This window comes from Molothrus ater, chromosome 18 (genome assembly GCF_012460135.2).
Source record: "Molothrus ater isolate BHLD 08-10-18 breed brown headed cowbird chromosome 18, BPBGC_Mater_1.1, whole genome shotgun sequence".
In the NCBI taxonomy this organism is placed as follows: domain Eukaryota; kingdom Metazoa; phylum Chordata; class Aves; order Passeriformes; family Icteridae; genus Molothrus; species Molothrus ater.
This window is the reverse complement of record NC_050495.2, coordinates 10727335-10752585: the sequence shown is the minus strand read 5'-3', so window position 1 is coordinate 10752585 and position 25251 is coordinate 10727335. Positions and strand designations below refer to the sequence as shown.

At 48.6% G+C, this 25251-nt stretch overlaps 5 protein-coding genes and 1 pseudogene across 7 annotated transcripts; 2 read left to right on the top strand and 4 right to left on the bottom strand.

The window, feature by feature from the left end:
- Positions 1–1528: 1528 nt before the first annotated feature.
- LOC118692970 (dynein light chain 1, cytoplasmic) lies at positions 1529–4680 on the bottom strand. Of its 2 annotated transcripts, none has more exons than XM_054516808.1 (3): positions 4570–4680; positions 3904–4044; positions 1529–2136 (listed from the first exon to the last, which is right to left on the bottom strand). In XM_054516808.1, the coding sequence occupies exons 2-3, from the start codon at positions 4033–4035 to the stop codon at positions 1999–2001; spliced, it is 270 nt and encodes an 89-aa protein (XP_054372783.1). In that variant the 5' UTR covers positions 4036–4044; positions 4570–4680; the 3' UTR covers positions 1529–1998. The 2 variants fall into 2 exon arrangements, with proteins under 2 accessions (XP_054372783.1, XP_036249097.1); XM_036393204.2 differs by having other exon boundaries at positions 3904–4041; positions 4570–4673.
- A 2233-nt stretch (positions 4681–6913) lies between these two features.
- On the top strand, positions 6914–11916 carry COQ5 (coenzyme Q5, methyltransferase). Its single transcript, XM_036393203.2, has 7 exons — positions 6914–7061; positions 7453–7602; positions 8091–8318; positions 9034–9140; positions 10778–10866; positions 11072–11183; positions 11300–11916. Exons 1-7 carry the CDS (start codon positions 6914–6916, stop codon positions 11399–11401), a joined length of 936 nt encoding a protein of 311 aa, XP_036249096.1. The 3' UTR covers positions 11402–11916.
- A 111-nt stretch (positions 11917–12027) lies between these two features.
- Positions 12028–14325, bottom strand: LOC118692969 (dynein light chain 1, cytoplasmic-like; annotated as a pseudogene).
- A 3289-nt stretch (positions 14326–17614) lies between these two features.
- Positions 17615–20103, bottom strand: GATC (glutamyl-tRNA amidotransferase subunit C). 2 transcript variants are annotated; one of them, XM_036393196.1, is made up of 4 exons: positions 19956–20103; positions 18923–19089; positions 18437–18540; positions 17615–18079 (listed from the first exon to the last, which is right to left on the bottom strand). In XM_036393196.1, exons 1-4 carry the CDS (start codon positions 20088–20090, stop codon positions 18021–18023), a joined length of 465 nt encoding a protein of 154 aa, XP_036249089.1. In that variant the 5' UTR covers positions 20091–20103; the 3' UTR covers positions 17615–18020. The 2 variants fall into 2 exon arrangements, with proteins under 2 accessions (XP_036249089.1, XP_036249090.1); XM_036393197.1 differs by having other exon boundaries at positions 18923–19086.
- Positions 20060–21674, top strand: TRIAP1 (TP53 regulated inhibitor of apoptosis 1). The gene is made up of 2 exons (XM_036393199.2): positions 20060–20320; positions 21039–21674. Exons 1-2 carry the CDS (start codon positions 20174–20176, stop codon positions 21120–21122), a joined length of 231 nt encoding a protein of 76 aa, XP_036249092.1. The 5' UTR covers positions 20060–20173; the 3' UTR covers positions 21123–21674.
- Positions 21675–23350: 1676 nt separating this feature from the next.
- On the bottom strand, positions 23351–24970 carry LOC118692965 (cytochrome c oxidase subunit 6A1, mitochondrial). Its single transcript, XM_036393198.2, has 3 exons — positions 24816–24970; positions 24379–24518; positions 23351–23620 (listed from the first exon to the last, which is right to left on the bottom strand). Exons 1-3 carry the CDS (start codon positions 24919–24921, stop codon positions 23540–23542), a joined length of 327 nt encoding a protein of 108 aa, XP_036249091.1. The 5' UTR covers positions 24922–24970; the 3' UTR covers positions 23351–23539.
- Positions 24971–25251: the final 281 nt, after the last annotated feature.

Sequence of the window (25251 nt, the reverse complement as noted above, 5' to 3'; positions counted from 1 at the left end):
CCGTCACGGCCCGGCCGCGCACTGCCGTCCCTGTCCAGCGGCTCCGCCTCCGCCGCCATTGCTCCCGAGCGCCCTGGCCACGCCCCCTGCGCGCCGGCCGCCAGCCATTGGTCAGCGCCAGGAGTTCCCCAGGAGCTCATTGGCCAGACGCGGGATGATGGGCGGGGCGTTCCCCAGCCCGGCGTGCCGCGCGCCCGCTCCCATTCCCATGGCGACGGGAACGCCGCCGGTCCCGCGGCCCCGGTAACCGGGGACACCAGGGAGAACGGCTGCGGCCTATCTCTGCTAAAATAATTGTAATGCTGTGGACGCTGCAATGAACAGGGAGGGGATCGACTAAATGCCTCCCGCTCCTCCTGAAAGCACCGTTTGCTCTACAAGAACAAGAGCCCAGGTCGTTCCATTGGCCTGGCTGGCCATTAACTCTAGTTGGTCAAGGAGCTTTGAGCCCACACTGGGAAGAGTTCCTGAGTTTTTTCTCAGCACGATAGCGGCTATCAGCAGAGTCTGGGGTTTCTGGAAAAACACAGAGGACACTGGGCTTATCTTCAAGGCTCCACATATTTTCCTTCTCTGCAACACGTCACCAGGAGTTGGACATGGGACAGACAGATGGCCTTCGACCCAGGCCAAGGCTACTGTAGCTCCTACTTGTCCCTGACAGAGCACAGGCCTGTCTAACCACAGTGCTCCTTGGTGACTTATGTATTTAGCTCAGCTTTCAGGTATTCTGGATTTTGGAAGAGCTTTCTTTGAGGTGACACCAGGCCCCAGGAAAATAACCTAAGTATCACATGATCACAGTATTTCACTTTTCCAACTGTTCCCCCTTGACGTCTGGTGTGGATAGTGTTCCATGAAAGGCTATTACAATCAATCATTAATCCTCTTTGTAATTACCGTGATTTCTCTTTCAACTTCCCATTTCTCCACAGCCCTAATGGACCCTGCAGAAGCTGCTGCATGTCTTTGGCATGTGTCTGTCCTGTACCATAGCTGCCTGATCATACAGGGGTGTTTATACCAACCAGTGAAGAGGGTCTAGTTGCAGGAGGAAGCCCCTGCCAAGCAGCCCCACAGGGACTGCCATTCTCAGCGTGCCCTTAGTGCCACCAGTGTCACTGCACAGCATCAGCCGGGTGTGCCAGGCAGGGGCACAGCTCGAGCAGCAGCTGCTCAAACACAGCTCATGTTCAGCAGCTGCTCTCTGGCAGGGAGCCAGGCCCTGCCACCCACACGGCCACAAGCACTGCCCTGGGGCTCCCACTCCCCCTGGGCGAGTGCAGCTGTTGTCCTTTGTTGCCAGGACTGCAGGGGTGGCTCCATTCCATGCCCAGGATGGAGTCCAAGCCCGTGGGCTGCAGTACAGCCCCACACAGAGCCCCACACAGAGCCCCACACAGAGCCCCACACAGAGCCCCACACAGAGCCCCACACACCCCCTCAGGCTGCACTCCCCATGGCCCACCCAGACCCAGTCATCCACCGTCACCACAACATACAAATCAGCCAGAAATAACAACCTGGCTGGGGTAGAACTTGGCTTTTATTCTCCAGTACACTTCTCCAGAGACAGCAGAAAAAAGAAACAGCTCAGATTTTGGGACAGCAAATCCAGCAAAACAAGAGGGGGAAAATTATTTTATAAAAGTAAAATCAAAAAAATAAGAGAAGTTTGGAACATAAAGAGCTAAACACACTGTCAGTACTTGCATAGCACTAGCAGTAATCAGGAAATACAGTAGATGGCTATAAAACTTGCAAAAGCAAAACTGCTCCAAAAGCTCTAATAGCAAAAGGAGGAGCCTTCTGGAAAAAAATAAATACAAGGAAGACTTTTTTGGTACTTTTCCTTTTTATATCCACGATGTACTGTCATCTGTTACAACATAATCCCTGCCATCGCCCTTGAAGATCAAGGCCTGTGTCCTCGGGAAGGCTGCAGTAACTAGTCAGAGTCCTGTAACTGGATGCAAGTTTCAGTAACAGTCCATGGCTCTAGCCAGACTTGAACAGAAGAATAGCGACTTGGCCGAGGTAGAAGTAGATGAAGTGCTTGGTCTCATGAGTCACATAGCTGCCAAAATTCCTTCCCACGATGCAGTGCCAAGTGGGATTGTATTTCTTGTCAAACTCCTGCAAAACAGATCACTACAAATTAAGAACTCTTCTAATAGGTACCTTCTGAGCAAGGCAATCAGAGGAAGAACAGATGCTCTTTAAGTACTAGGATTATTTTATTTACATCTTATTGTTCACCTGCTGCTTAGTCAGACACGCAAAAACCCCACAGTGCTTCCTAACTGAGCAGTACTAAGTGTAAAATATTACTTTTGTTGAAGGAAAGTAGTCTTCTATTCCCCCATAATTCATAACATGATTGAATCTACAATTCTCAAGTAAAAGATTCACCATTAGTTTTGTACCCAAAGAGACAAAGTCATAATTTACACTTGTTTATCAGCAGCACAGCTACTAAACAGAAAATTCTCTGCCACCTGCTATGTAACAACAGTATGATCAATAAATCTAAGCAATTGTGCTTTACATATTTTCAAACAAATCCTCTATTAATTCCCAGTAGCTGCAATGAAGGATATCTGAAAAGTACTAAACTCTCTTTTCAATTTTCAATAGGTACTTTCTGTGTCTGGAGAAAAAAAGCCAATCGGTATTCTGGTCATAGCAAACAAGTATTTCTTTAAAAGAAACAATTGTTCTGCATGGATGAATTACTTCTCATGTTAGAGAAACTTCACTCTAGGTATCCCAAATTTTAAAGTCACCTCCACCCCAGGTATCCTGGAGCAGAGCCCCAGGCTTTGAGGGGTACAGCAGCAGAACAGCTCCAGCTGGGTGCCTTCAGAAGGACCCGGACAAAGAAACTGCCAGGCAATTACACCCTCCCAGTCTCAGCTCCCCACCCCTCACAGTTCTGACTAATAATAACAGCAGGGTGTGGGGACTTCTTGCTCTTTATTGGGGTTTTTTTATTGTCTCTGGACAGTCTTTTTTATCTCTCATGTTGTGATTTCTGATGACAGTTATAACTTCCTTATTTTCCAGCTTGAACCAGCTCTTGAGGCCCTTTCTCACAGTGCTAAGTAAAAGTTAACATATCTATGTGAAAATTCACAGCTTGTGGCCTAAACCTTTACCAAACTTAGCTCCTCGTGCCAAGCAGTTAACTCCAGACAGTTTCAGTCCAATCAGCCTCAACATTTCAACAGCTCTTCCTCTCAGAGCTTTAACTTCTACTGACGCACTTTCATTTCTCCGTTCTCCTGAGCTGACGAAGCAGGAAATATAATCTGAACTAGATCTTTCTCATGTATTGTTAATCCTACATAAAGGATGACACAGATGTTGCAAACAACAGATAAGCAGTGCCACCAGGATCTTTTTTTCTTTCTTGCTTATATCACTACGTAAGGAGAGGTGTGATTACAGAGAATTACAGAAAAGCACTTTTTCCCTGCTATTTTTGATCCAGCTGGCAAGAATTGTAAAAAGATCCTTAAGATTAAGTTAAATACAAACAAAACCCAGAACAAGCTACCTCTCAGAGGAAAACCACAGGAGAACTCAATAGAGTCCCTGTGTTTTGTACCAGCTCATCAGTCACAGGGACAGTCAGGTGCCACTCTATCCTCACGTGGACAACAGACAGCGGCTAAAAAGGCCGTAAGCAGAAAGCACTGCAAGAAAAAAGCAGCCCCTAGAAAGGGCCCGTAAAGGGTGGGTAAAGGAACACACGGACATCAGCCTAAAGAGAAAGTCCAACTTGATTATCTAGCGTCTCTAGAACTTGTTTTTCTAGCACTACTTGCCTAGCAGCGTTCTCCCAGATTGATTTTTCATGTGCATAGAGATATCATGAGAGCATTATAAGCCAACATCTACCTTCTTTATGTGAGCAGCGATATCCTTCTCGATGTTGTATTTCTCTAAGGCTTGAGTTGCACATTCCACAGCATCTTGCTGCATCTCCTCTGACATGTCCGCATTTTTGATCACTGCCTTTCGATCACTCATGATTGCCTGCTTGGAGGAAAAGAGAAGGAAATTCAAAGTTGCAGGAGCACCTCCCAGAACCACCTGCTGCCCCACGGGTATCGCCATTCCCAGGCGCGCTCTCGGGCGCCGCGCGGTGCCCCCGCCCTGGCCGGGAGTGCCGGGCACGGCCCCGAGCAGGGCCCGAGCAGCGGCGGCTCAATCGCCGCCTCACGTTCGGCACCCGCTCTCCGGCCGGAGCCGCACAAGCACCGCCGCCCTCCCGGCCCTCCCCAGGCCGGCGCTGCTCCGGGAGCTCCGCGAGCCCAGCCTGACGCCCGTCCCCTCCCCCGAGGGAGGCAAGGAAAGCCCGGCACGCGCGGCCAAGGGCTCGGAGCCCCGTGTGGCTGCCGGGTGCCGCCGGCAGCTGCCGAGGATGCGGGAAAACCGGAGGCGGCGGCCGGGAAGAGCCCAGGCATGGGGGGGTTGCCCAGTCCCAGACTTCCCGAGCCGGACCCGACCTCTCTCGGCTGCTACCCCTGCCCAATGCTCAAGTCGGCAACGCCTTGCCCTCACCGTCGAGTGGGCGCCGCAGTATCGGCGCGGTGCGGATGCAGAGCCGGTGACGGTGCGGGACGGCGCGGAGCGAGGCACGCACTCGGCTCCGCCGCCGCGGCTGTTTAACCGACCCGCGCGCGCCGCCGGCGCCTCCGAGCGCCCCCAGCCCCGCCCCCTCAGCAGCGGCCGTCGGCCATTGGTCACCACCACAATCACCCCGAGATCTTATTGGTCCCGCTGCAGCGCTCTTGCAGGGTTTTGCCGCAGCAATTTCTTTCAGCCCGGCATGCTTTGCGGCCGTTGCCATGGCGACCGGCGGCCGCGGTGAGGCGCGGCGGGCACGGCCTTGGGGCAGCCCCGGCCCCGCCGGCCCAGCGCGGGACGGGCCGCGACCGGCGGCTCTCCGGCCGTGCGCAGCTCTGCCCCGTCGCTTTGTTCTTTTCTTCACGGCTGAGCTGCTTGAATGCAGGCAGGAAGAGGGGGAAGGATAACCCCGAGTACAGGTGATGACTGGCTAGAAAGCGGCTCTGCGGAGACGGAGCTTGGGGTCCTCGTGGATAACAAACTGTCCCTGAGCCAGCAGTGTGCCTTGGGGGCCAAGGGAGCCAATGGAATCCTGGGGAGCATTAGGGAGAGCATTGCCAGCAGGTCAGGGAGGTGATGCTGCCCCTCTGCTCAGCACATCTGGAGTGCTGTGTCCATCTCTGCTCCTCAGGACAAGAGAGACATAAAGCTGCTGGAGCAGGTCCAGTGGAGGGCAGCACAGATCAGTAAGGGATCAGAGTATCTCTTATATGAGGGAACGCTGAGAAAGCCGGGCCTGTTCAGCCTCAAGAAAAGACAGCTGACAGGGGGCCTCATTAATGTGTACAAATATTTACAGGGTGGGTGTCAGAGGATGGACCAGGGTCTTCTTGGTGGTGCTGAGAAATAGGACAAGAGACAGACAACAGGCAGAAACTGATGCACAGGAAGTTCCACCTGAGGACAAAGAAGAATTTCTTCACTGTGCAGGTGACTGTGCACTGGAACAGGTTGCCCAGAGAGGTTGTGGAGTCTCCTTCAGTGGAGATATTCCAGAACGATTTGGACACAATCCTGTGCCATGTGCTCTGGGATGACCCTGCTGGAGCAGGAAGGTTGGACCATATGACCCACAGTGGTCCCTTCCAGCTTGACCTGTTCTGTGACTCTGTGAATGGAGGTGGTCACTGGTGTCCATGACTACAGCATGAGAGGGACTCTCCAGGTCACTGCTCTGGTAGGCAAAGATCACCTGTCACTATAGCTCAGGCTGAGAAAAATAACCCAACAAAACCAAATATGCTTCGGAGGGCATCCCACTGCAAAGAACATTGAGTTAAAAAATATTATATGAGGAAAATAGGAGAAAATCGTGGTGTGGTCTGATGATGGTGCTAAAAGTCCCAATATGGCAGGAAGGTCCTGGGTGAGGGAGCCCAGCTCATGCCCTGGGAATGCAGTCCCTGGGCTGATTTTAATAGCATGATGTCATCTCTCCTGAGAATGGGTTAAGTAATTTTTTTGTATCTACAAAGCTGGCAGAACTCCTGGATGATTCAAGTAGTGTGATAAGCAGGGCAAGTTTTGGGAAAAGAAGAAAAGGAAAGGAAAGGAAAAGAAAAGTTAAGTTTCTAATGTGTCCTAATGCTCCTAACCGGAATCAAAGCATCTTTCACTCCTCCTTGCAATTCATCAGAACCCACAAACCCTCCCTCCTGTTCCCTACGAGGCTTCACTTTAAGTGAAGAAAACTGCAAAATTAAAAATCTAAAGAACAGCTAAATAAAATAAAGTTGAACTATTTGCAAAATTATTCAAGTACACCGTGAGGGTTGTGCTTGGTTTGGGTTTTTGGTTTGTTTTTTTTTCCCCCGTCACGTTTGTCCTCACAACACAGGTTCCACCGCAGAGTAGGGGTGGAACACCGGGGGGCAGGGGTGGTCGGTGACCGTGTCCGGCAGGAGCGGCGGCGCCTTGGACTGCGGGGAACGTCCCCAGTGGGAGCGGGCACGGGCGCAGCGCTCTCCCGGCTCTGTCCGGTAGGAGCTCTACGGGCGCAGCGCTCTCCCGGCTCTGTCCCGGTAGGAGCTCTACGGGCGCAGCGCTCTCCCGGCTCTGTCCGGTAGGAGCTCTACGGGCGCAGCGCTCTCCCGGGTCTGTCCCGGTAGGAGCTCTACGGGCGCAGCGCTCTCCCGGCTCTGTCCGGTAGGAGCAGACACCCGGGCGCAGCGCTCTCCCGGCTCTGTCCGGCAGGAGCTCTACGGGCGCAGCGCTCTCCCGGCTCTGTCCCGGTAGGAGCTCTACGGGCGCAGCGCCGCCCCCGCCGGCCGTGCCGAAGATGGCGGCGCTGCGGCTGTGGCGGTGCCGCTGCCGGGCGCTGCTGTCCCGGCCCGCCGCAGCTCTGCGGGCGCAGCGCGGCCTGGCCGCGGGGCCGGAGATGCATTTCGGCTTCCAGACCGTGACGGAGGAGGAGAGGAGGGAGAAAAGTGAGGGCGGCGGCGGCGGCGGCGGGAGAGGGCGGGAGAGGGCGGGCCGGGCCCGGCGCCGAGCTGGGCTCCCGGCAGCCGGTGATCGTTCTCCATCCACAGTGCTGGGGTCGTGTGTGGGGTTTGGCCCTTGTTTGAGGCGTTACCGGGAGTCTCGGTGAATAAAATCATAATATCACTGCTACTTCCCTCAGCTCGGGAAGGCTGTGCTTCTCCAGAGACCTTTGTCAGGCAACAGGCTCAGTCAATTCAATCTTTTTTGCTTTTTTTGGTGGCATTTTTCAGCTCCACATAGTGGACAGACCTCCACAGGGCAATAAAGGACAAGTTTTACTTAGACATAAGCATTTTTAAGTAAATTGCATCTCATTCCCATGTCCTTTCTTTGCAGTTTATCAGGTCTTTGAAAATGTGGCCAAGAAATACGATGTAATGAATGATTCAATGACTCTAGGAATTCATCGGGTGTGGAAGGATATCCTCGTGCATAAAATGAACCCTTGCCCAGGAACACTCCTCCTTGATGTTGCTGGGGGAACAGGTAAATAATTTGGGTGAGTTCCACATGACAATGCCACACTCTTTTTCAGCTGTTTGAATCTGCTCAGAATTACGTTTCCCGCTGTTTTTTTTTTTTCCTCACCCTTAGCTCCCTGTCTTTAAAGCTAGTGAAGCATCTACTTGACTTTCCCAGGGAAGGGTTGAGAACTGATATCTTTGTGTTTTGTAATATCTTGCTTTAAGGGTCTGAAAGTGTTATAGTCCTGCCATGTTATGTTATGGGAAACTGTGTGAATTTATAGAATATCATGGACTCTTTGATTTTAATAAGTTCCCTTTTTGTCTTTACCCATGTACACACACACACACTTTCTGTGTCTATTACAGTGTGTCTGAGGGGGTGTTTTTATAAATATATATGACTAAAAAGAAATAGTAAGTCAGTTGGATGTTCAAAGCCTTATGTTTCAACTCCCTGGAGTCAGAAAATACTCCAAAATGTGTGTCTTTCCTTTGAAACAACTGCAGGTGACATTGCCTTTCGATTCATTAATTATGTTCGCTCTGTACGACAACGCCAGCTCCAGAGGAAGCTCAAGCACCATCAGAATTTGTCATGGCAGGAAATTTTTGAGAGTTACCAGAATGACAAATTTAACAACTCACTAGGGGATTCCCAAGTGGTGGTCTGTGACATCAACAGAGAAATGTTAAAAGTTGGGAAGCAGAAAGCACAGCATCTTGGCTACTCTGAAGGTAAATAATGCTTTGTACTGTGGCTGGAAAGGAATTCCTGATTGCAAGAAATTGTGAGGGACAGAGGTTTTTTTGCTGTTTCCCTGTGTACATTCAGGAAGAGTGGGAGCTGTGCATGGAGAAAAGGAGCATGAGTTGCACAGTCACTGATTGTGCATTTAGTCTGCTTGCCAATGACCTGGACATACATGCTCTACAGATAGATGTGGTCTTGATCCTTTGGGGACTAGGAAGCAACACAGCTGCAACTGCATCACATACTGATAGTCCTGATGGAGGGAGTGTGGCTTTTCATGTTCCTCAACCTGTGGGAGCTTTCTAGCAAAATGTGTTGAGTGTTTTGGCCATTGTTGCATGGTAAGATGTTAGTAATTGTCCATAGCTACAGTTTGAGCAGAGATTCTCTTTTACAACTTTGCCACAAATGGCAGCCAACAGTGCTTTCCACTATGATGCAAGTTTTGGGTAAAATCCTTGTGGCACATATTCAGTGTGTGTATGTGCAGAATGATGTTTTGGCTGATCTGCAAATCAACTACTCTGTCTTGAAAGATTTGCAAGTAGAGGCCAAGGTGTCTTTCCTCTAACAAAACTGCAAAATGGAAACATTTGCTTTCAATATCACTTTAAAATAATCAATTCCTTCTAGAATTGGTAAGTTCTAGCCTTTCTGGAGCAGTCTGAGCTCAGTTCTATGACTTGTCTTTCACTACAGGCTTGTCCTGGGTACTTGGGAATGCTGAAGAGTTGCCCTTTGATGATGATAAGTTTGATGTTTACACAATTGCCTTTGGAATCCGAAATGTAACTCGTATTGATCTGGTAAGTTACTGTAGTGTATCCTGACGTGGGGTCCTTATGATTTTTTATTCTACGAAGGAAGCAAACTAGGAACTCCTTTGGATAAAGGAAGATGCTAGTCTACTCCTGAAACATTTAAAATAAGTGGCATGTAGTGTGCAACTTGTGTGAATAGAAAATGCAATTAAGTGCCCCACCTTTGTCATAAAAAGATAGATTTATACCAGTTGCACCCAATCCTTCCAGCTTGGCAAGCCACCCAGTCTCAGGTTCCTAAGGCAAAGGGCTGCATGTTACAGTCATTCCCCACCTTCTCCTGACCTATGGCATGGATGGGTGGATCTGCACATGCACAGAGCAGTCAGGCTGCACATCTCAAATCCTCCTGCAGCACCTGATCTATATCCCACCAACAGTGGGTCCAGTGCTTCCTGTCCCCCTCTGTTTCCCTGCCTGAGCCAACAGAGCTGCCAGAGCAGAGTGGGAAGGAGGCTGCTGCCCCCACTGCTGTTGAACCAGCCTGCTCAGCCCACTGCTGCTGAGTGTCTTTACACTGGCTGGTGGCAGAGATCCCTATAAAGAACAAGTATGATTTTAATTAGGATAAATAGTAGTACTCTTTTACTCTAACTATCAGATAGTTCTGAACTATCTCTGTCCTTTGAGAAGGACTGGCTGTTGTGGGGGTGACACCTGTCTGGAGGCACTCATTGTCTGTTTTGGAGGAGTGTGTTACAACCTTGGCAGAGCTCCTGTGGAAGGTGAAGCATTTGGATCCAAACCACCTTGAACCATTTTCCTTTGAACTTAATGTGCATGTGGCTTTTCCAGGTGCTTTGTCTGCACCCTTCCAAAGCACAGGCTCTTTGCCTTCGTGCATACAACAGTGTGGTCGCAGAGCTCCCTGGAGACCTGATACAAAACACACTCAAGCTGCCAAGACTTGTGCAGAGCTCCTGTGTAGTGTTGATATTTTATCCCATAGGAACAGGACAGTTGAAGTCAAAAAAATGTACAACCTTCAGAGGTTCTGGAATACAACTCTGCTCTTGTATGAAAGAACATACAGTTTTAAACAGGATTTTGTCTAGATTCTTGTTAGGTGTTCCATTTTGATGCAGGATGGAATTTTCAAAGTAGCCAAAGATTTTCTTCTTTCTCTTTCCTTCCTGTTCTTATACATTGCTCATCCGAAACCCAGTATCATTCCTTCTTTGAACCTTTGGGTGTGCCTCACAGTAAAATCTTTTGATTGAAAAAAAATTATCATGCCTGTTTTTGATTTTCAGTTTCTTGTAGCTGAGTCACCTTCTCCCTTTTGTGTTTGGTCTGTAATTATAAGAGCTCAGCCAACAAACTTTCATCAGTTGCGAGTAGGGAAAGAAAATTGCAAACCTGACATCACAGTTTTGACACAAAGCCTTGTAAAAATCTATTTATGTAACAGCAAGAGTATTTGTGCTTTGGGTTTGTGGCACATTTGGGGCTTTTTTTATACTTGTCTTGGGATGCTTCTCTACAGTAAATATTGCAGATTGCCAGTCAGGATACTCTTCATTCCCCTCGGTTCATCAGGGTTGCATGATAACATCACATGGCATGATAATAGGCAGGTGCTGTTCTACAGAAGCAAACTTATCACATCTGCTTTGTCTCAGGCATTTCAAGAGGCCTATCGTGTGCTGAAACCAGGAGGAAGATTTCTCTGCCTTGAATTCAGTCATGTCAGCAACCCTCTTCTTTCCAGGTAGGAGCATGGTGATGCTTTATGCCAAGTCACAGGGCTCTCTTGTTTGTACTCAGAATAAGATGTGGAGACACTTTGAGACCACATCTTGGTGCACTTTTAAAGCAGCTACAGACTGTACAGCCTAGTGGCACAGAGAGCAGCTCGTGTTGGAGAGGGTTTAAATTTGTTTCTGTTAATCTGTATTTACCATCTCTCTGTGCAGGCTCTATGATCTCTACAGTTTCCAGGTTATCCCTGTTCTGGGTGAGGTTATTGCTGGTGACTGGAGATCTTACCAGTATCTTGTGGAGAGCATCCGACAGTTCCCCCCTCAGGTAAGGCAGGATTTCCCCAGATTCACTGACACACAAAACACAATTCCAGCATAATCTTGTGGCCAGCTGGCTTACGGGCCTTCAGGTTGTTAATACTTATGGCACTTATTTTTCAGGAGGAGCTGAAGGCAATGATAGAAGATGCAGGCTTTTTCAAAGTGGATTATGAGAATTTGAACTTTGGCATTGTTGCCATTCACTCAGGTTTCAAACTCTGAGTCTGGGTACCAAAACACCAAAAGTATCATTTTCATGAGGGATATGAAAGCTGTGGAATTTTAACGGGATCAAAAGGAGTCCTGAGAAGTTGTGCAGCAGACACTTGTTCAGCAGCTGGGCTCAGAAGAACACAAGTTACCTCTCCCCACCAGAAACCTGTGGAGTGACTCCAGTGGTGTTTCTTACACTTGCATTTCCCTTCAAGTGCAATGTAAAGGATGTGGCCAAAACTGAGCAATGCTGACAAGCGAAGCAAGTTGGCAGTGGGTGTGGATAAAGACACAGACTGATTAGTCTCCAAATAAGATGCCTTTCTTTTTACTAAGCTTTGAAGGAGGATATTATACTTGTGAGAAATAACTTGGATTTATGAAGTAACTATGGACTTTTATGAAGCTGTTATTATCTTTGTCATCTGGAGTTTAAGGATTTTCTTCCCATGACTCCTTCTTTCAAAGGCAAATGGAAGGCTTATGAAATAAAAGGGCTCTGCATCAACTTTTTTCCACTTAAATCAGTCTTGTAAGAAGGTTTCCTAAGAAAGGATGGATTTGGGGTGTGGGAATCAAGGTGGGGATGTTCATCCTTCATTCACATGGCAATAAAGAGGGCAATTCAAGAGGGCAAAGGGATAAACGATTTTATTAGCAAAGAAGCCATCTTTTGAAAGAAAATAAATACAAGGAAGACATTTTTGCTTTTTTATATAGCCACAATGAAAATACCAGCCGCTACAGCAAAATCCCTGACCATTAACAATACAATACAAGACCTGAAGATCAAGATGTATTTCCCCAGGAAGGCTGAAGGTGGGAATCAGTGTGCAGTCCTGTGCCCAGGTGCAAGTTTCAGTAACAGTCCATGGCTCTAGCCAGACTTGAACAGGAGAATAGCGACTTGGCCGAGGTAGAAGTAGATGAAGTGCTTGGTCTCATGAGTCACATAGCTGCCAAAGTTCCTTCCCACGATGCAGTGCCACGTGGGATTGTATTTCTTGTCAAATTCCTACAGAATAGAGAATTAGAAAGTCAGCATTTTCATGGTAATTATACTTATATTGTCTAACAGTTGGGGAGGCTTTTTTGGCAATGATTTGTCACTTGATAACAAGTATCACTTTTGGAAGAAGGCAATTAAAGAGCAGCATATGCTCCTAAGCACAAGGATCATCTGTCACTTTATAACTCATCTGCTGCTTAGTCATACCAAAAAAAAAAAAAACAAGTGCTTCCAAGCAGAGCAGGAATAAGCTTAAAACATATGTTTGGGGAGGTAACTTTTCCCCTACAGTCATGCCATGATCTCAAACTATAACTTCTAAGAATTTGTCTGCTTGTTCTGAATCTCTGAATCTCCAATGAAACTGGTATTTTTCTATATTAGCTTCTATTTCTGAAGCTAATGGACTTCATTAGCTTTTTTTTTTTTTGCAGTAAGGATGCTGAAAGAACACTTGATGGAAAATTCTCTGCCATATCTCTGACACCTGGTCATGAGATGATGATGTGACACACTGCTGTCAGGAGCTTGCTACAAACAAACTCCTGTGTACAGGTCTACAGTGAGCAAACCCATGCAATGAGTGGATTTATACTGCAGTACCTAACAGCTGTCAGCTGCAAAGAATTTTGTGTGGACATGGAAGTTTCTGTTCTGCTCAACCAAACCCTTCAGCTCCTTGCAGCTCAGTCAGGCTCCCAGTAGGAGTCAAGAGAGAAAATGTGACAAAATGTAAGCTATGAACCATCTGTTCAGCATTAGCATGAACAGCTTGTCGTACATGTGGTGGGAAAGGCAAAAAAACCAAACCCACTTATTACATGGTCGGCAAAGCACCATTCTTTAAATAGGCTGCACAGAGCCTGTGTCTTGTACCAGCTCATCAGTCACAGGGACAGCCAGGTGCCACTCTCTTCTCAGCTGGACAATGGGGCAGTGGCAGAAAAGGTGTAAGGCATTACAAGAGAAAAGCAGAACCACCTAGAAAGGTCCACATAAAGGGTGGGGAACAGAACAGAAAGAGAGAAAGTCTAACTTGATTATCTGGTGCCTCTAGAACTCGTTTCTCTAGAGCTACTTGCCTAGCAGCATTCTCCCCAGTTGATTTTTCATGAGCACATTACAAGCCAACATCTACCTTCTTTATGTGAGCAGCGATGTCCTTCTCGATGTTGTATTTCTCCAAGGCTTGAGTTGCACATTCCACCGAGTCTTGCTGCATCTCCTCTGACATGTCCGCATTTTTGATCACTGCCTTTCGATCACTCATGATTGCCTGCTTGGAGAAAAAGAGAAGGAAATTCAAAGTTGCAGGAGCACCTCCCAGAACCACCTGCTGCCCCACGGGTATCGCCGCGCGGTGCCCCCGCCCTGGCCGGGAGTGCCGGGCACGGCCCCGGGCAGGGCCCGAGCAGCGGCGGCTCAATCGCCGCCTCCGGTTCGGCACCCGCTCTCCGGCCGGAGCCGCACAAGCACCGCCGCCCTCCCCAGCCCCGCTCCAGCCCGGCGCCACCCGGGAGCTCCGCGAGAGAGCGCGGCCGCTCCATCGCCCGGCCCGACGGTCCTTCCCTGCCCCGGGGGAGGCGAGGAAAGCCCGGCACGCGCGGCCAAGGGCTCGGAGCCCCGTGTGGCTGCCGGGTGCCGCCGGCAGCTGCCGGGGATGCGGGAAAACCGGAGGCGGCGGCCAGGGAAGAGCCCAGGCACGGTGGCACCGCCGGGACACGCGAGGTCCCCGGTACCGGGCTGGCAGAGTCTCTGGAGCCGCCTGCGCCCCGTCCCTCACCGTGCGGGCGCTGCGGGAGCGGCGCTGCAGAGCGGACGGCGCTGCGCTCTGGTCCGTGCGCGCCTAGCAACGTCTCTGCCCCGCCCCCTGAACGCCGACCCCCCTCCCATTGGCCACCGGCACCGCCTCCCGGGCTCCCATTGGTCAGCGCTGCCGGCCCCTGAATGCCCATTGGCTGAGACGCGGCGCCCGGCCGGGTTTTACTGCAGCATTGTCTTGCGGCCCGCGATGCCCCGCGCCGCGTCCGTTCCCATGGCAACCGACGGGACGCAGGGAGGTACCGGGGGAACGGGGCTCATGTTTTGGGATGGTCACGTAGATTTGGGCTCTGTATGGAAAGCTTCCAGTCCTGACTCCCGTGCTACTGGTCTGCTGCGCCAGGGGAGGTTTAGGTTGGGTATTGGGAGGAATTTCTTCGCAGAACTGGTGATTAGACAGTGGAAGGGGCTGCCCAAGAGAGGTGGTTCTGTCACTGTCCCTGCAGGTGTTTAAGGAAGACTGGACATGACACTGAGTGTCGTGGTCTGGTTGACGTGGTGGTGTTCAGTCACCGATTGGACTCGAGGTCTTTTCTAATCTAATTCTGTGATTCTGTGTGGCATCATCAGGTGATCCTGGGAAAAAAAAACTTGTTCCTTAAAGTATGCCCAGTCTCGAAGGCATTGTAATTTGTCCACCAGCTTCTGTAAAACACCTTTCCATAGGTGATATGTGGGCCCCAAAAGCCATTTTATTATTTGCCCCAGCCTGGATCACAGAGATGCTGAGTTTAAGCAATAACAGACTTACATTCTCTTTGGAACAAGCTCTTGTTGGGAATATCCCTTTTAATAGTATGTTATATTACTGAAAGAATACTGGGATATTACCTAGGGCTGCTGTTTCAGTAATATGCCCTTTACTGGAGTGAAGCCCACCCATGTCAAAGGAAGGAGTTCCTCAACTTGTGAATGGCACTTGATCACCTGTCCTGTTCACTAGTCTGTTTTCAGTTGTGTCTTTTCAAGTCACACTAAGTGACCTCTGATAGAAATCTCTGACCCATGTTTACTGGGTATGATCAAGTCAGCTCCAAACTTTGTTCCTTTAGTGAACCAAATCTATCAGATTTTTATGTCTTCTTTTGCAGACCTCACTATTTCTGCAACTCTTGCCTTTTTTGTTTGTTTGTGTTTGGTTTGGGGGTTATTTTGGTTGGTGGTTGGGTTGGTTTTGTTTTGGTTTTTTTTTTGGTTTTTTTTTTTTGGTTTTTTTTGTTTAAATGAAGCAAGATGTTTTGGTAGAACATCAGTGCTCTGTTTTCTTAGTTTCACTCTCCCTGGGGCACTTTCTGCTTACACTCTTGTCAGCAGATAGAACATTGCTGTTGAGTCTTCCACAGCTGATCTGTTAATAACAGGACTCTGAACCATGTCTACAGCAAACAGCACAGGATGATTTAAAAGAGGTTTTTAAATACTGGTTGGTAGGACTCCCATTTCCTTGTAGAAATAAAAAAAAAACCACCTCAAGAGCAGTCATTCACCTCACTTGCAATGTCAATATTTTGCATATTCTTACAGTGTAGTTACCTGCTCAGTGTCATTCAGAGCAAAAGCAGAATAACTGCAAGCAACTCTTTGCTTTTGCAAACTCTAAGGCAACCTCAGAAGAATACACTGCCCCCAGAAATACTGAAACTGCATAATGTAATATTTTTGTCACTCTAGAATATCTCAGAAATAACTCCTGACTCACAGGTTTTAACATTCCAAACAGAGATACAGTTCACAACTTTGCTTGGGTGCTAGAAACATGAAGAAGTTTTGAATGGCCTTGGGGCCACAGTAAGTAATTAATTTCCAGAACTGTGTTCAGTATCTGCAGCACTTGCAGTAGTTCTTTGAGTACTGGACAGTTTAGTGCTGACAGAATGGAACCATTTAACAATCTTCCAAATGCTCCCACTGAACTTCAGAAACACCCATGGATCTCTGAGGAGGTGGCTGTGTTTGGTAGCTGCAGGCAAGTTTCTCTGCATTTATTGAGAAATGGTTTGCTGGAGGAACAATTGTGATGACGACTGCAGGAAACGGCAGTGTGGGGTGAGGTGCACGTTGTTAATGAGAAACATTAAAGCCTGGGATACATCACAGTCCTACTTGGTAATCAAGAGTATAAAAGTAGAGTTTCCCTCAGGACAGAGCTGCAGGGAAAGGCAGAACAAATAAACACAGGAGATGATAGCAGGGGTAGAGGAGGTGCTGAAGAAAACTGGGTAATGGATAAGGCATCTCATGAGATTGCTCTCCCAGTTTAGGCTGTAAGCACTTTTCATCAGGTGGTTTTTCACTCTGTGTTGCACAACCTATCACTGTACTAACAGATTTTTCCTGGGGCTCCCAGTTAATAACAAAACATAAAATCATCATTATTACCAATAAAACTACTTCCATCTTCTTTTCTTTCCACAAAGGCAAAGAAATCTCCACAGTGAAATTTTCTTTGTAAACCTGGGATTTATATGCAAGAGCTTCCAATCTAATTTTAGATCTACAGTTTGGTGGTGGTGGAAAAATGTCAGCAGCTCTAAGTGAGGTTATCTCCATGGTCTCCAGAGAAACTGGATCCATTTACTGAGTGCTGCAGTGAATGCAGGGGAACCAGCACATGAGGGGGTGTCTCTCCCTCTCTCAAAGTGCAGCCAGGGCCCAGTGGGGCTCAGCACCATCCCCTGGGGCTCAGCACCACCAGTGATAGACCCACTGAGGCACTGACATGCCCTGCCCCACAGGAAGCTCATCTGCCCTCTGTGAGCTTTTCTTTTTGGTGGTTGCAGGTGTCTGAGTCAAGGTTGTAATTCCCTTATTTGTGGTGAAGTCGCATCAAACCCCTTCATTAAGGAGATGTGTGTTTTCCACTTTAAATGCAGTTTGGGCTGCAGGGAACAAGCATCAGGCAGTCTGTTCTTTCCCTAGAGTGTGTGGGAGCAGCACTGAACTGGCAGTTTTAAGTTTAGCCTGTGCTGCATTGGCAATGTGGGATCATCTTGTCCAAATTGTTGGTTTAGTTGTTGCCTTTAAATAGTTACTTGATGCTATTTTGGGTTAAAAGCTCCTGCAGCCAGTCAGTTCCCTCTCAAATTCCTCTTCCTTTTTCTGTGTAAATAATATTGTCCCCATTCTCTTTGATGGTCAAAGGAAGAGGCCAAAATGGATAGATCAAGGGGGGACTTCTCAAAGTGGGAATTACCCACTTTGATATTATGATTGTGGTATTGATCATATTGATTGATAGATATTTGAAGTCTTTCCTTGTTATGATTTCTATACACCTCATAAATTCCTTACAGGCTGAGCTTGTATATTTGTAAACTTCAGCATTTGCAGGGTCTGAATCTTGACAAGTCTGAGACTAAAGCAATAATACAGTGTCACAGCTTTGCAGAGGATTGGAGTAGTGGTGTTAAATAGAGGCTTTATTTCAATATCCTTGAAAGAATTCAAGTATCATAGTAATTACATGTTTTATGCATCTAGGTGAGTATATTATGGATGCTTATACAAATAATGAGGTAATTGCACAATTAAAGAGTGGGACAAGGGTTTGCTCTCACCTCCAGACAGCAAATTCACTTTGCCAAATAAAAGCACCCAGGTCATCTGCCATGTTGCTGTCCAGCTTCAGAGACATTGAATATTTCAACAGCACTACTGAACTTTTACACTTTCTTTCTCCTCTCTTGCAAGTGCTCTTCTTCTGACCAAAATACATGCCAAGGGTGTTTCAGCTGTGACTGGCACAAAACTTCATTTTCCCCAAATAATATACTGAAGGGGCATTTAGGCTCTGGGCTGTCATTGAGAGCCCTGCAGAAAAGTCTCTCGTTCTTCCAGCTTTGGTAAAGGGATGTTACCTGAGAGAAAACAAAAAACAAGTTGTGTGAGACCAGCTGTAAGCTACCTTGTGGGCAGGACACCGTGGCATGCAAGTGTTTCTCCAGTTTACTCCATGTACAGGCTGCCTAAATATCCTGAGAAAGTCAGGGAAGTAAGTCCTGCCTGACATGTGCAGTAACTTCAGAATCAGGTCAGCCTCTGTGCTGCTTCTGGACCAAGAAATTGCACATGGTTTTATACAGATGGCTACAGTCATTTCTTTTAGTGCTCCCTATTACTTACTAGTATTTCTGATACTAAATGCAGCTATGGCAGATTATTTTCTTCAGGTTAATTCAGATGAGATTAAGAGATTTTTGTAAGCAAGTCAATACCTGGTGGAGCCACAAAATACTCCTCTACTTTCTCTCTGGCATTTTCCAGCAGTTCTTTGGTGCAGTTGCCTTCTGTCACATCATCTTCTCTGAGATACAGACACCTGAAGGACAAAGGTTACTGGTTGTCTTCAAGCTGTTGTGTGAATATGAGGTAGGAAGGGTGGCTTATCTCTAAATCTGGTGTTGGTCTCTTAAATAAACACTGAGAGAAGTACTGGAACATTTTGAAGCACTCAAAAATGGCACTGGCAGGCATTGGGGGTGCAGTGTGACAATTAAGACAGATTAAAGAACTGAAGTTCACCTTTGCTTTGCTCACACATAAAAATTACACAGCCAATGACAACTTTCCCCCACAGAGAACCACAGGAAAACGTTCTGAGCAAAGGGGCCACATGCACGGTGATTCCCAGGGGGAAAAGGTCCCAGAAGCAAACAGTTTGATGCATGAACAGATAAAAGGAGGCTGCTGTGATTCACCACCTGTCCTCCAGCACTGAATCCATGGGTTCCACGCCATCGGTGTTCACTTCATGAAGCTGATCAGCAAACTGGATCGCTTTCTGCAGCCGCTCCACACCCTCTGCATCCCGGAAATCCACCAGGGCCAGGTGCTCCAGGTGCTCCAGCACTTCCACCGACACCCTCTGCTGTACAAAAGCATCAATAGGGACAAAAAAAAAGTCAAAAACAAACAAGTTTAATAGTGCTACTTTCTTTTAATTAGAAACTTTTTGTGGGGGTACCAGTTGTGGTTTTCTCTGGGTCTGGATTGAAGGCACTTGAGACAGTAGTTCATGTTTGGACTCAAGTGTTTATTATTTCTTATCAGTGAAACAGTCTCACTACTGTGAGTTCGGCAGGTTTTCATTAGAAGGCACAAAATGGCCAACAATCTCTTGTTACAAGGTCTTTTAAGACTAAACTGTCCAATTAAGAGCTGACACCTGGATTATTTTCCCTTTTAACCCAATAACTGATCACAAGGAGCCCACAATGTGGACTTTTCTGCCCAATTACAAAATGCCACCCAAACCCATGAAGAAGAAGGAAGAAGAAGCATGAAGAAGAAACCCAGGACAACACCCTGTGCCCTCCATCTTGCTTCCATCCACAACATACTAAAAATCCCAAAACCTCAATTTATCACCAAGTGACACACCTACACTACTCTCTATAATCTATTTCACCCTTTTGTGGATTCTAGTCTATTCTGAAGTTTAGGAAACTTTCTCCATGAATGAGGATCAAAGTCAGTGCTCCCCTGGGGGTCAGGGCACCCCAGAACAGACAGAGAAACATTCCCGCTCTTCTGGGTTTCCACACTTGTTACACGTCAAAAACGGAGTTTACAAAGAATCCTAAAATCGTTAAGGCTGGAAAAGACCTTTAAGGTCACCAAATGCAGGGACCCGCTGATCGCTGTCCCTCTCAGGGGAGATTAACGGGTGGTGTAGCCCGTGCCCGCCTCGCGGGGGGCGGAGCGGCGGTGCCCGAGCGGCGTCTGCGGTGTTACCCGGAGCGGTCCCTGCGGCCGGTGCCCGCTGTGCCCGCGGTACTCGCTGTGTCCCCGGTACCGGTGCCCGCTCCCCGGTGCCCGCGGGAGGCCCCGCCCGGCGCGGAGCCACGGCCCGAGGAGCAGCGCGCGCATCGCCGCCGCCTCCCGGCCCGCCCGGATGTGCGTCAGTGGCGGCGCGCCCGGCCCGGCCCGGCCCGTCCGGCGCGGCCGCCGCGATGAACAGCGTGGGCGAGGCGTGCACCGAGCTGAAGCGCGAGTACGACCAGTGCTTCAACCGCTGGTTCGCCGAGAAGTTCCTCAAGGGCGACAGCGCCGGCGACCCCTGCGGGCAGCTCTTCAAGCGCTACCAGCTCTGCGTGCAGGTGCGTCCGGCCCGGGCCCTCCGCTCCCTGCCCCTCACGTCCTTCCCCGCGCTGACCCTTCCACCCCCGGCCCGGTGCCCCCGGCAGCCTCAGGCCTCAGCACAGACCCCCACACGCAGCGCTGGGTTCGTCCCGCCCCGTGTCTGTCGGTCATGACATGAATATTTTACAGGCGTTTCCTATTTTTATTGTACATTTCTTAAGGCGGATTTGTAGAGGCTGCAGCAGGTTTCTTTTAGAGTGACTGTAGCTCAGTGAGTTCTCAGTACATTCTTCAGCAGCTCTAACGTTGAAACGTTATTCAAACCAGCATCTCTGTCATTGAAGCTTTATTCAAACCAACCTTTAAGACTACTTTTTCTAGATCACTTGCTTTTTAGATGATTTCTATTCAGGCAACAAGCCATAGGACAAGAGGATACAGATTTAAGCTGCACCAGGGAGGTTTAGGCTGGACATTAGGAGGAGTTTTTTCACAAAAAGGGTGATCAGATGTTGAAATGGGCTGCCCACGGAGGTGTAGGCAGTGTTTAAGGAGAGCCTGGGCATGGCCTTGGTCTGGTTGACAAGGTGCTATTACTCACAGGTTGGACTGGATGATCTCAGAGGTGTTTTACAGCCTCACTGATTTTGTGGTTCTGTGCTTTGTACCAAAGATAACATCATGAAGCTGTATAAAGAAGTTCTGAATTTAATTATTTGGTTTTCTTCTTTTCAGAAAGCAATAAAAGAAAAGGACATACCCATTGAGGGCCTGGAGTTCATGGGCCCAAGTAAAGGAAAAACTGAGAACTCCTCCTGATGTTGGCAGTATGGGTGGAGTTACTGACAGCAGCCTTTGGACTAAGCACCATCACCAGGTGTGCCACAGGTGCCACCTGGAGAAGACCTTTGTTAACTGCTTTCTAGGAAGTGAAAAATGTTCTCTGCTTGTGAAAACAAACAGCTAAAAGAAAAAAACCCCAAAACTGGATAATGTGATAACTGCTGCCTCCTCGCCAGTGAAACTTGGTGGTGGTTCAGCATCTGGTGGCTTAAAAATCCATGTGAGCTTCCTACTGAATGTACTCTGCAGTGGGGAATGCTGGTTGGAGTGGGCTGGGATGGGCTCTTTGTGACTGATTTCTCTCGCTTATTTATATAACACTTGAAAGTGTTTAAAAAGAATATGAAGGGGGTTGATGTACTTGCTATCATCTCTATGCTGCTGAATTTTGGTGATGAAATTAGTTGCATGTAATGCTGAAGGGCTTAAGCACTGTTTTGTGTCAGCTGCAGAGACGGTTTAAGGCACTAGTGGACCTGCAACAGCTTGGCTAAAATAAATACAACCAGGTTATATTTTGTTCAAGTAGGTAACTGTGCAGTAGAGTCTGATTGTGCCCCCTAGGAGGCATGGAAGTGCCTGCTCAGCAGCTGAAGAGAAGACTTAATGCAGAGGCTACTTCAGCCTTTTCTGAGGTACTGACACATCCATGAACTTGGAATTGTCTCTCTCCTTTTAGCATTACACATTTCTGTGGTTTGATCCTCACACAGGGATGGGGCAAAGCTTGCCCCTCTCCTTACACCAACACAGGGGAAAAAGATATTATGGACTGGGGACAAAAGATAACTTCATAATTCTGGAATTACAGTGAGAAAAAAAAGAAAGCTTCCCTCTCAGCTTTTAATTACTACTAATTATTTAAAGATTATACTTAAAAAAAAAAAAAAAAAAAAAAAAACAAACTAAAAAGGTGTAGTTCTCAAATACTACGGCTGGCCTGTCTGCACCACAGCCCCTCACAGAGCCCAGACCGAGTCCTTGTGCAGAGGATCAGGAACTATTGCAGCCTGAGGCTGTTGTTCCTGTGCCAGTCACAGAGCCAGGTGAGCCACACTCCTGTTCTCAGGTGCAGAGTGTTCCTACAGCATAGGGCTTAAATACAGCACTGAAAAAACAAGCTGTTGGCAAAGTGCAGCAGGTCTAAGGGAAGGATCTATAAATAGCATTTTGGAGACAGTTGACTCTGTAGCTTTTCTTTTTTAAGGAATAACACACAAAACCAGTTTGCTTTTCTATGATCTTAGTGTAGAGCTAAATGTAATGTGACTTTTGTCAGCTTTAAAACTGTGCCCATCAGTGCCTTGTACTTTCAACACAGGAAAACCTCTCTGAGCAATCTTTTACTGGTAAGCAGACAAAAAAAATCCCATGGAAACATGGGGAAGGGCATCCTGCAGTGGCGCTTTGAGATTCTCTCTTGCCATCCATCACTCCTTTCCACAGCAAGATGCCAAAGCAGCTGCTGTGTTCTACCTTTTGGAGGAACCACATTAATGACAGCTGAGATAGAGCTCACATTGTGCAAAAAACACAGAAGTTATAGTAAGAAGTGGAAAAGGGTTTACTTGTAGTGAGCAAAACCTTGAAAATGAAAAGTTGTACTGGCACAGGCTCAGGCTAGTGGCTCACTATTTCCTTCTGCTTCAGGCAGCTTCTGCACGACACAGTACATGCTGTACAGACATAAGCAGTAGAACCAAAATTGTGTTTTCTTCTGCAAAACCTGTGTGAGACTTTGTACAGACTGCAGCTTTATGGAAAGCAGAGTGGTGAGCAAGATATGTGCTGATGTACCTGAAAATTTGAGAAGAGGGTGAAGGCAGAGCTTAGCTCAACATCTTTGCTGTTCTCCCTGTGCCAGAAGGGACCAGAGAAAAATCACCTTCATGACTGTTAATAAATATTGCAAGAGCTGATAATGGAGAATGTGCTTCAGTATATATTGACTATTAATCCATGTATCTGTTGTTCTGGCTGTGAGTTTAGTCATCAGTTAAACCAGACAAGAACATGAAATGGTTCATGTCCTATGCCAAGTGCATTCCTGTTGTTTGTGTTAGCAGACACAGGAACATGTGCTACCATTCAGGCAGTCAGACCCCTTTGCTCCTGCACTCTCTCCTGGGGGAAACCTTAATGCTTTTTGCCAACACTAAACTAAAAAACTCTAAAGGATTCAGGTAAACAAGTCAAATCCCAAATTCACGTTCAGAGTTGTTTATTTAAAGGGCCCCATCACAAGCACACAGGGGGCCACACCACCACTCAGCTTCATCACAGAAGAAACACAGAGTTTCTGAAACTATGACCCCAGAAATGATGGCTCCCACTCAACATTCTGGTTCAGGATGGGGAGAGCCAAAGTTCTGGCTGTTGGCAGGATCTTGGTTTTAATCTTCATAACCAGTTGGGAGAGGGTTAACGTGGGGGTTGTGAAACAGAGTTTTATTCCCATCACCCCAGGGGAAACGCTGTTGAAAGAAGAAAGAAAATCAGCCAGTGGCAGCTGTTGAACAATCCCTACAAGCACCTGAAACCAAGAACAGTACACATTCAAATATCAATTCTCCCAGGCAATTAGTGACAGGACAGGAGGAAATAGCCTCAAGCTGTGCCACAGAAGGTTCAGGATGGACATCAGGAGGAATTTCTTCACAAAAAGGGTTGCTGAACATTGGGACAAACTGCCCAGGCTGCTGGGGTCACCATCCCTGGAGGTGTTTACGTACAGACTGGATGTAGCACTTAGTGCCATGATCTGGTTGACAAGATGGAGGTCTCAGAAAACTTTTCCAACCTAAATGATTCTATGATCACACAGCTTGACAGGCTGGTGAATTAGGCAAGCTGGCTCCCAGGATGTAGGGGAAGCAAGAGCTGGAAAACTTTGCCTCCCTTAGCTGGGAGCCACAGTGTCTAAACAGCACAATCGTTGCTCTTAAACAAACATTGTGCTGTATTATGAGGACCCCAATTTTGAGTATTTTGGGATCTGTATTACTTTAAGAACGGCAGCTCTAGGACTGAAACATTTTTCAGTAATACATTAGGAGGATCACTCTGGGGTGGGAGGGCCTGTGAATGTCATGGGTACTCCATCAGAGCTGTGACAAACTCTCACTGCCTCAGAAACAGCCGTGAGTTGGTATCACAGCCATCTCACGCAGCAGTCTCAGAGGAAGCTCTGCAGCCGTGGAGGGGAAGAGGGCTGTGACCCGGGCAGAGGTACCTTGGTCCGGATGCGGAGGTGCGCGTAGGGCACGAACTCGGGCCGCTCGTGCTCGTGCTTCGCCTTCAGGTAGCAGTTGAGCATGCACACGGCCACGCCGGGCAGCGCCACCACGAACGTCAGCGTCTTCCACATGCGGGCTGGGCAGCGACAGCGGGATCAGAACAACGAGCACGGCTCTCATCAGCGATACCCACCCCACACGCGTTACCGCAATTAGCGCATTAACGAGGCGCTTATGAACCTGAGTCCCACGCCCGAGCGCGGGTACCCTCCCCGTTTGTAACGGGGATCCGGACTCACGGTTTAGCCCCGGTTCAGGCCTCACCGAGCGCCTGCCATGCCCCGTTCCCGCAGCGAAGGGCACCGGCTGTCAAGGGCAGCCCCACGCCGGCCGCGGGCGCCGGCTCCGCCCTCGCCCCGCAGAGCCCCGTTACCTCCGCCCTCCTCGTGTGCGGCGGCCGCCGCCAAGCCGCGCCCCGGCAGGGAGCGCGGGGCGGCGGCACCGAGCAGCAGGCGGGACACCCGTCCGAGCGCCGCCATGTCCTCCTGTCCGCACAGCGGGACCGGAACCGGAACCGCGCCGGGCGGAACCGGCGGCAGCAGCGGCCGCGCTGACCTTGAGCGGGGCCGCCCGTGCGCATGCGCCGCCCTGAGCGGGAGGGGCGGGGCAATGACGTCAGCGCGGTGCGGGCTGAGGGGCGGCCCGGCGCCATCTTGGGGCTGAGGGCGGAGCGGGCCCGGGCGGGGCTGGGGGCGCTTGGCCTGGGGGCGGTGACAGAGACACTCGCTTAGTTTGGAGGTGACCTCGGGCAGCATCGTGTCCGTCCTATGTCCGAACATTCCCGTGTCAGACCATGGCACTCAGTCTTT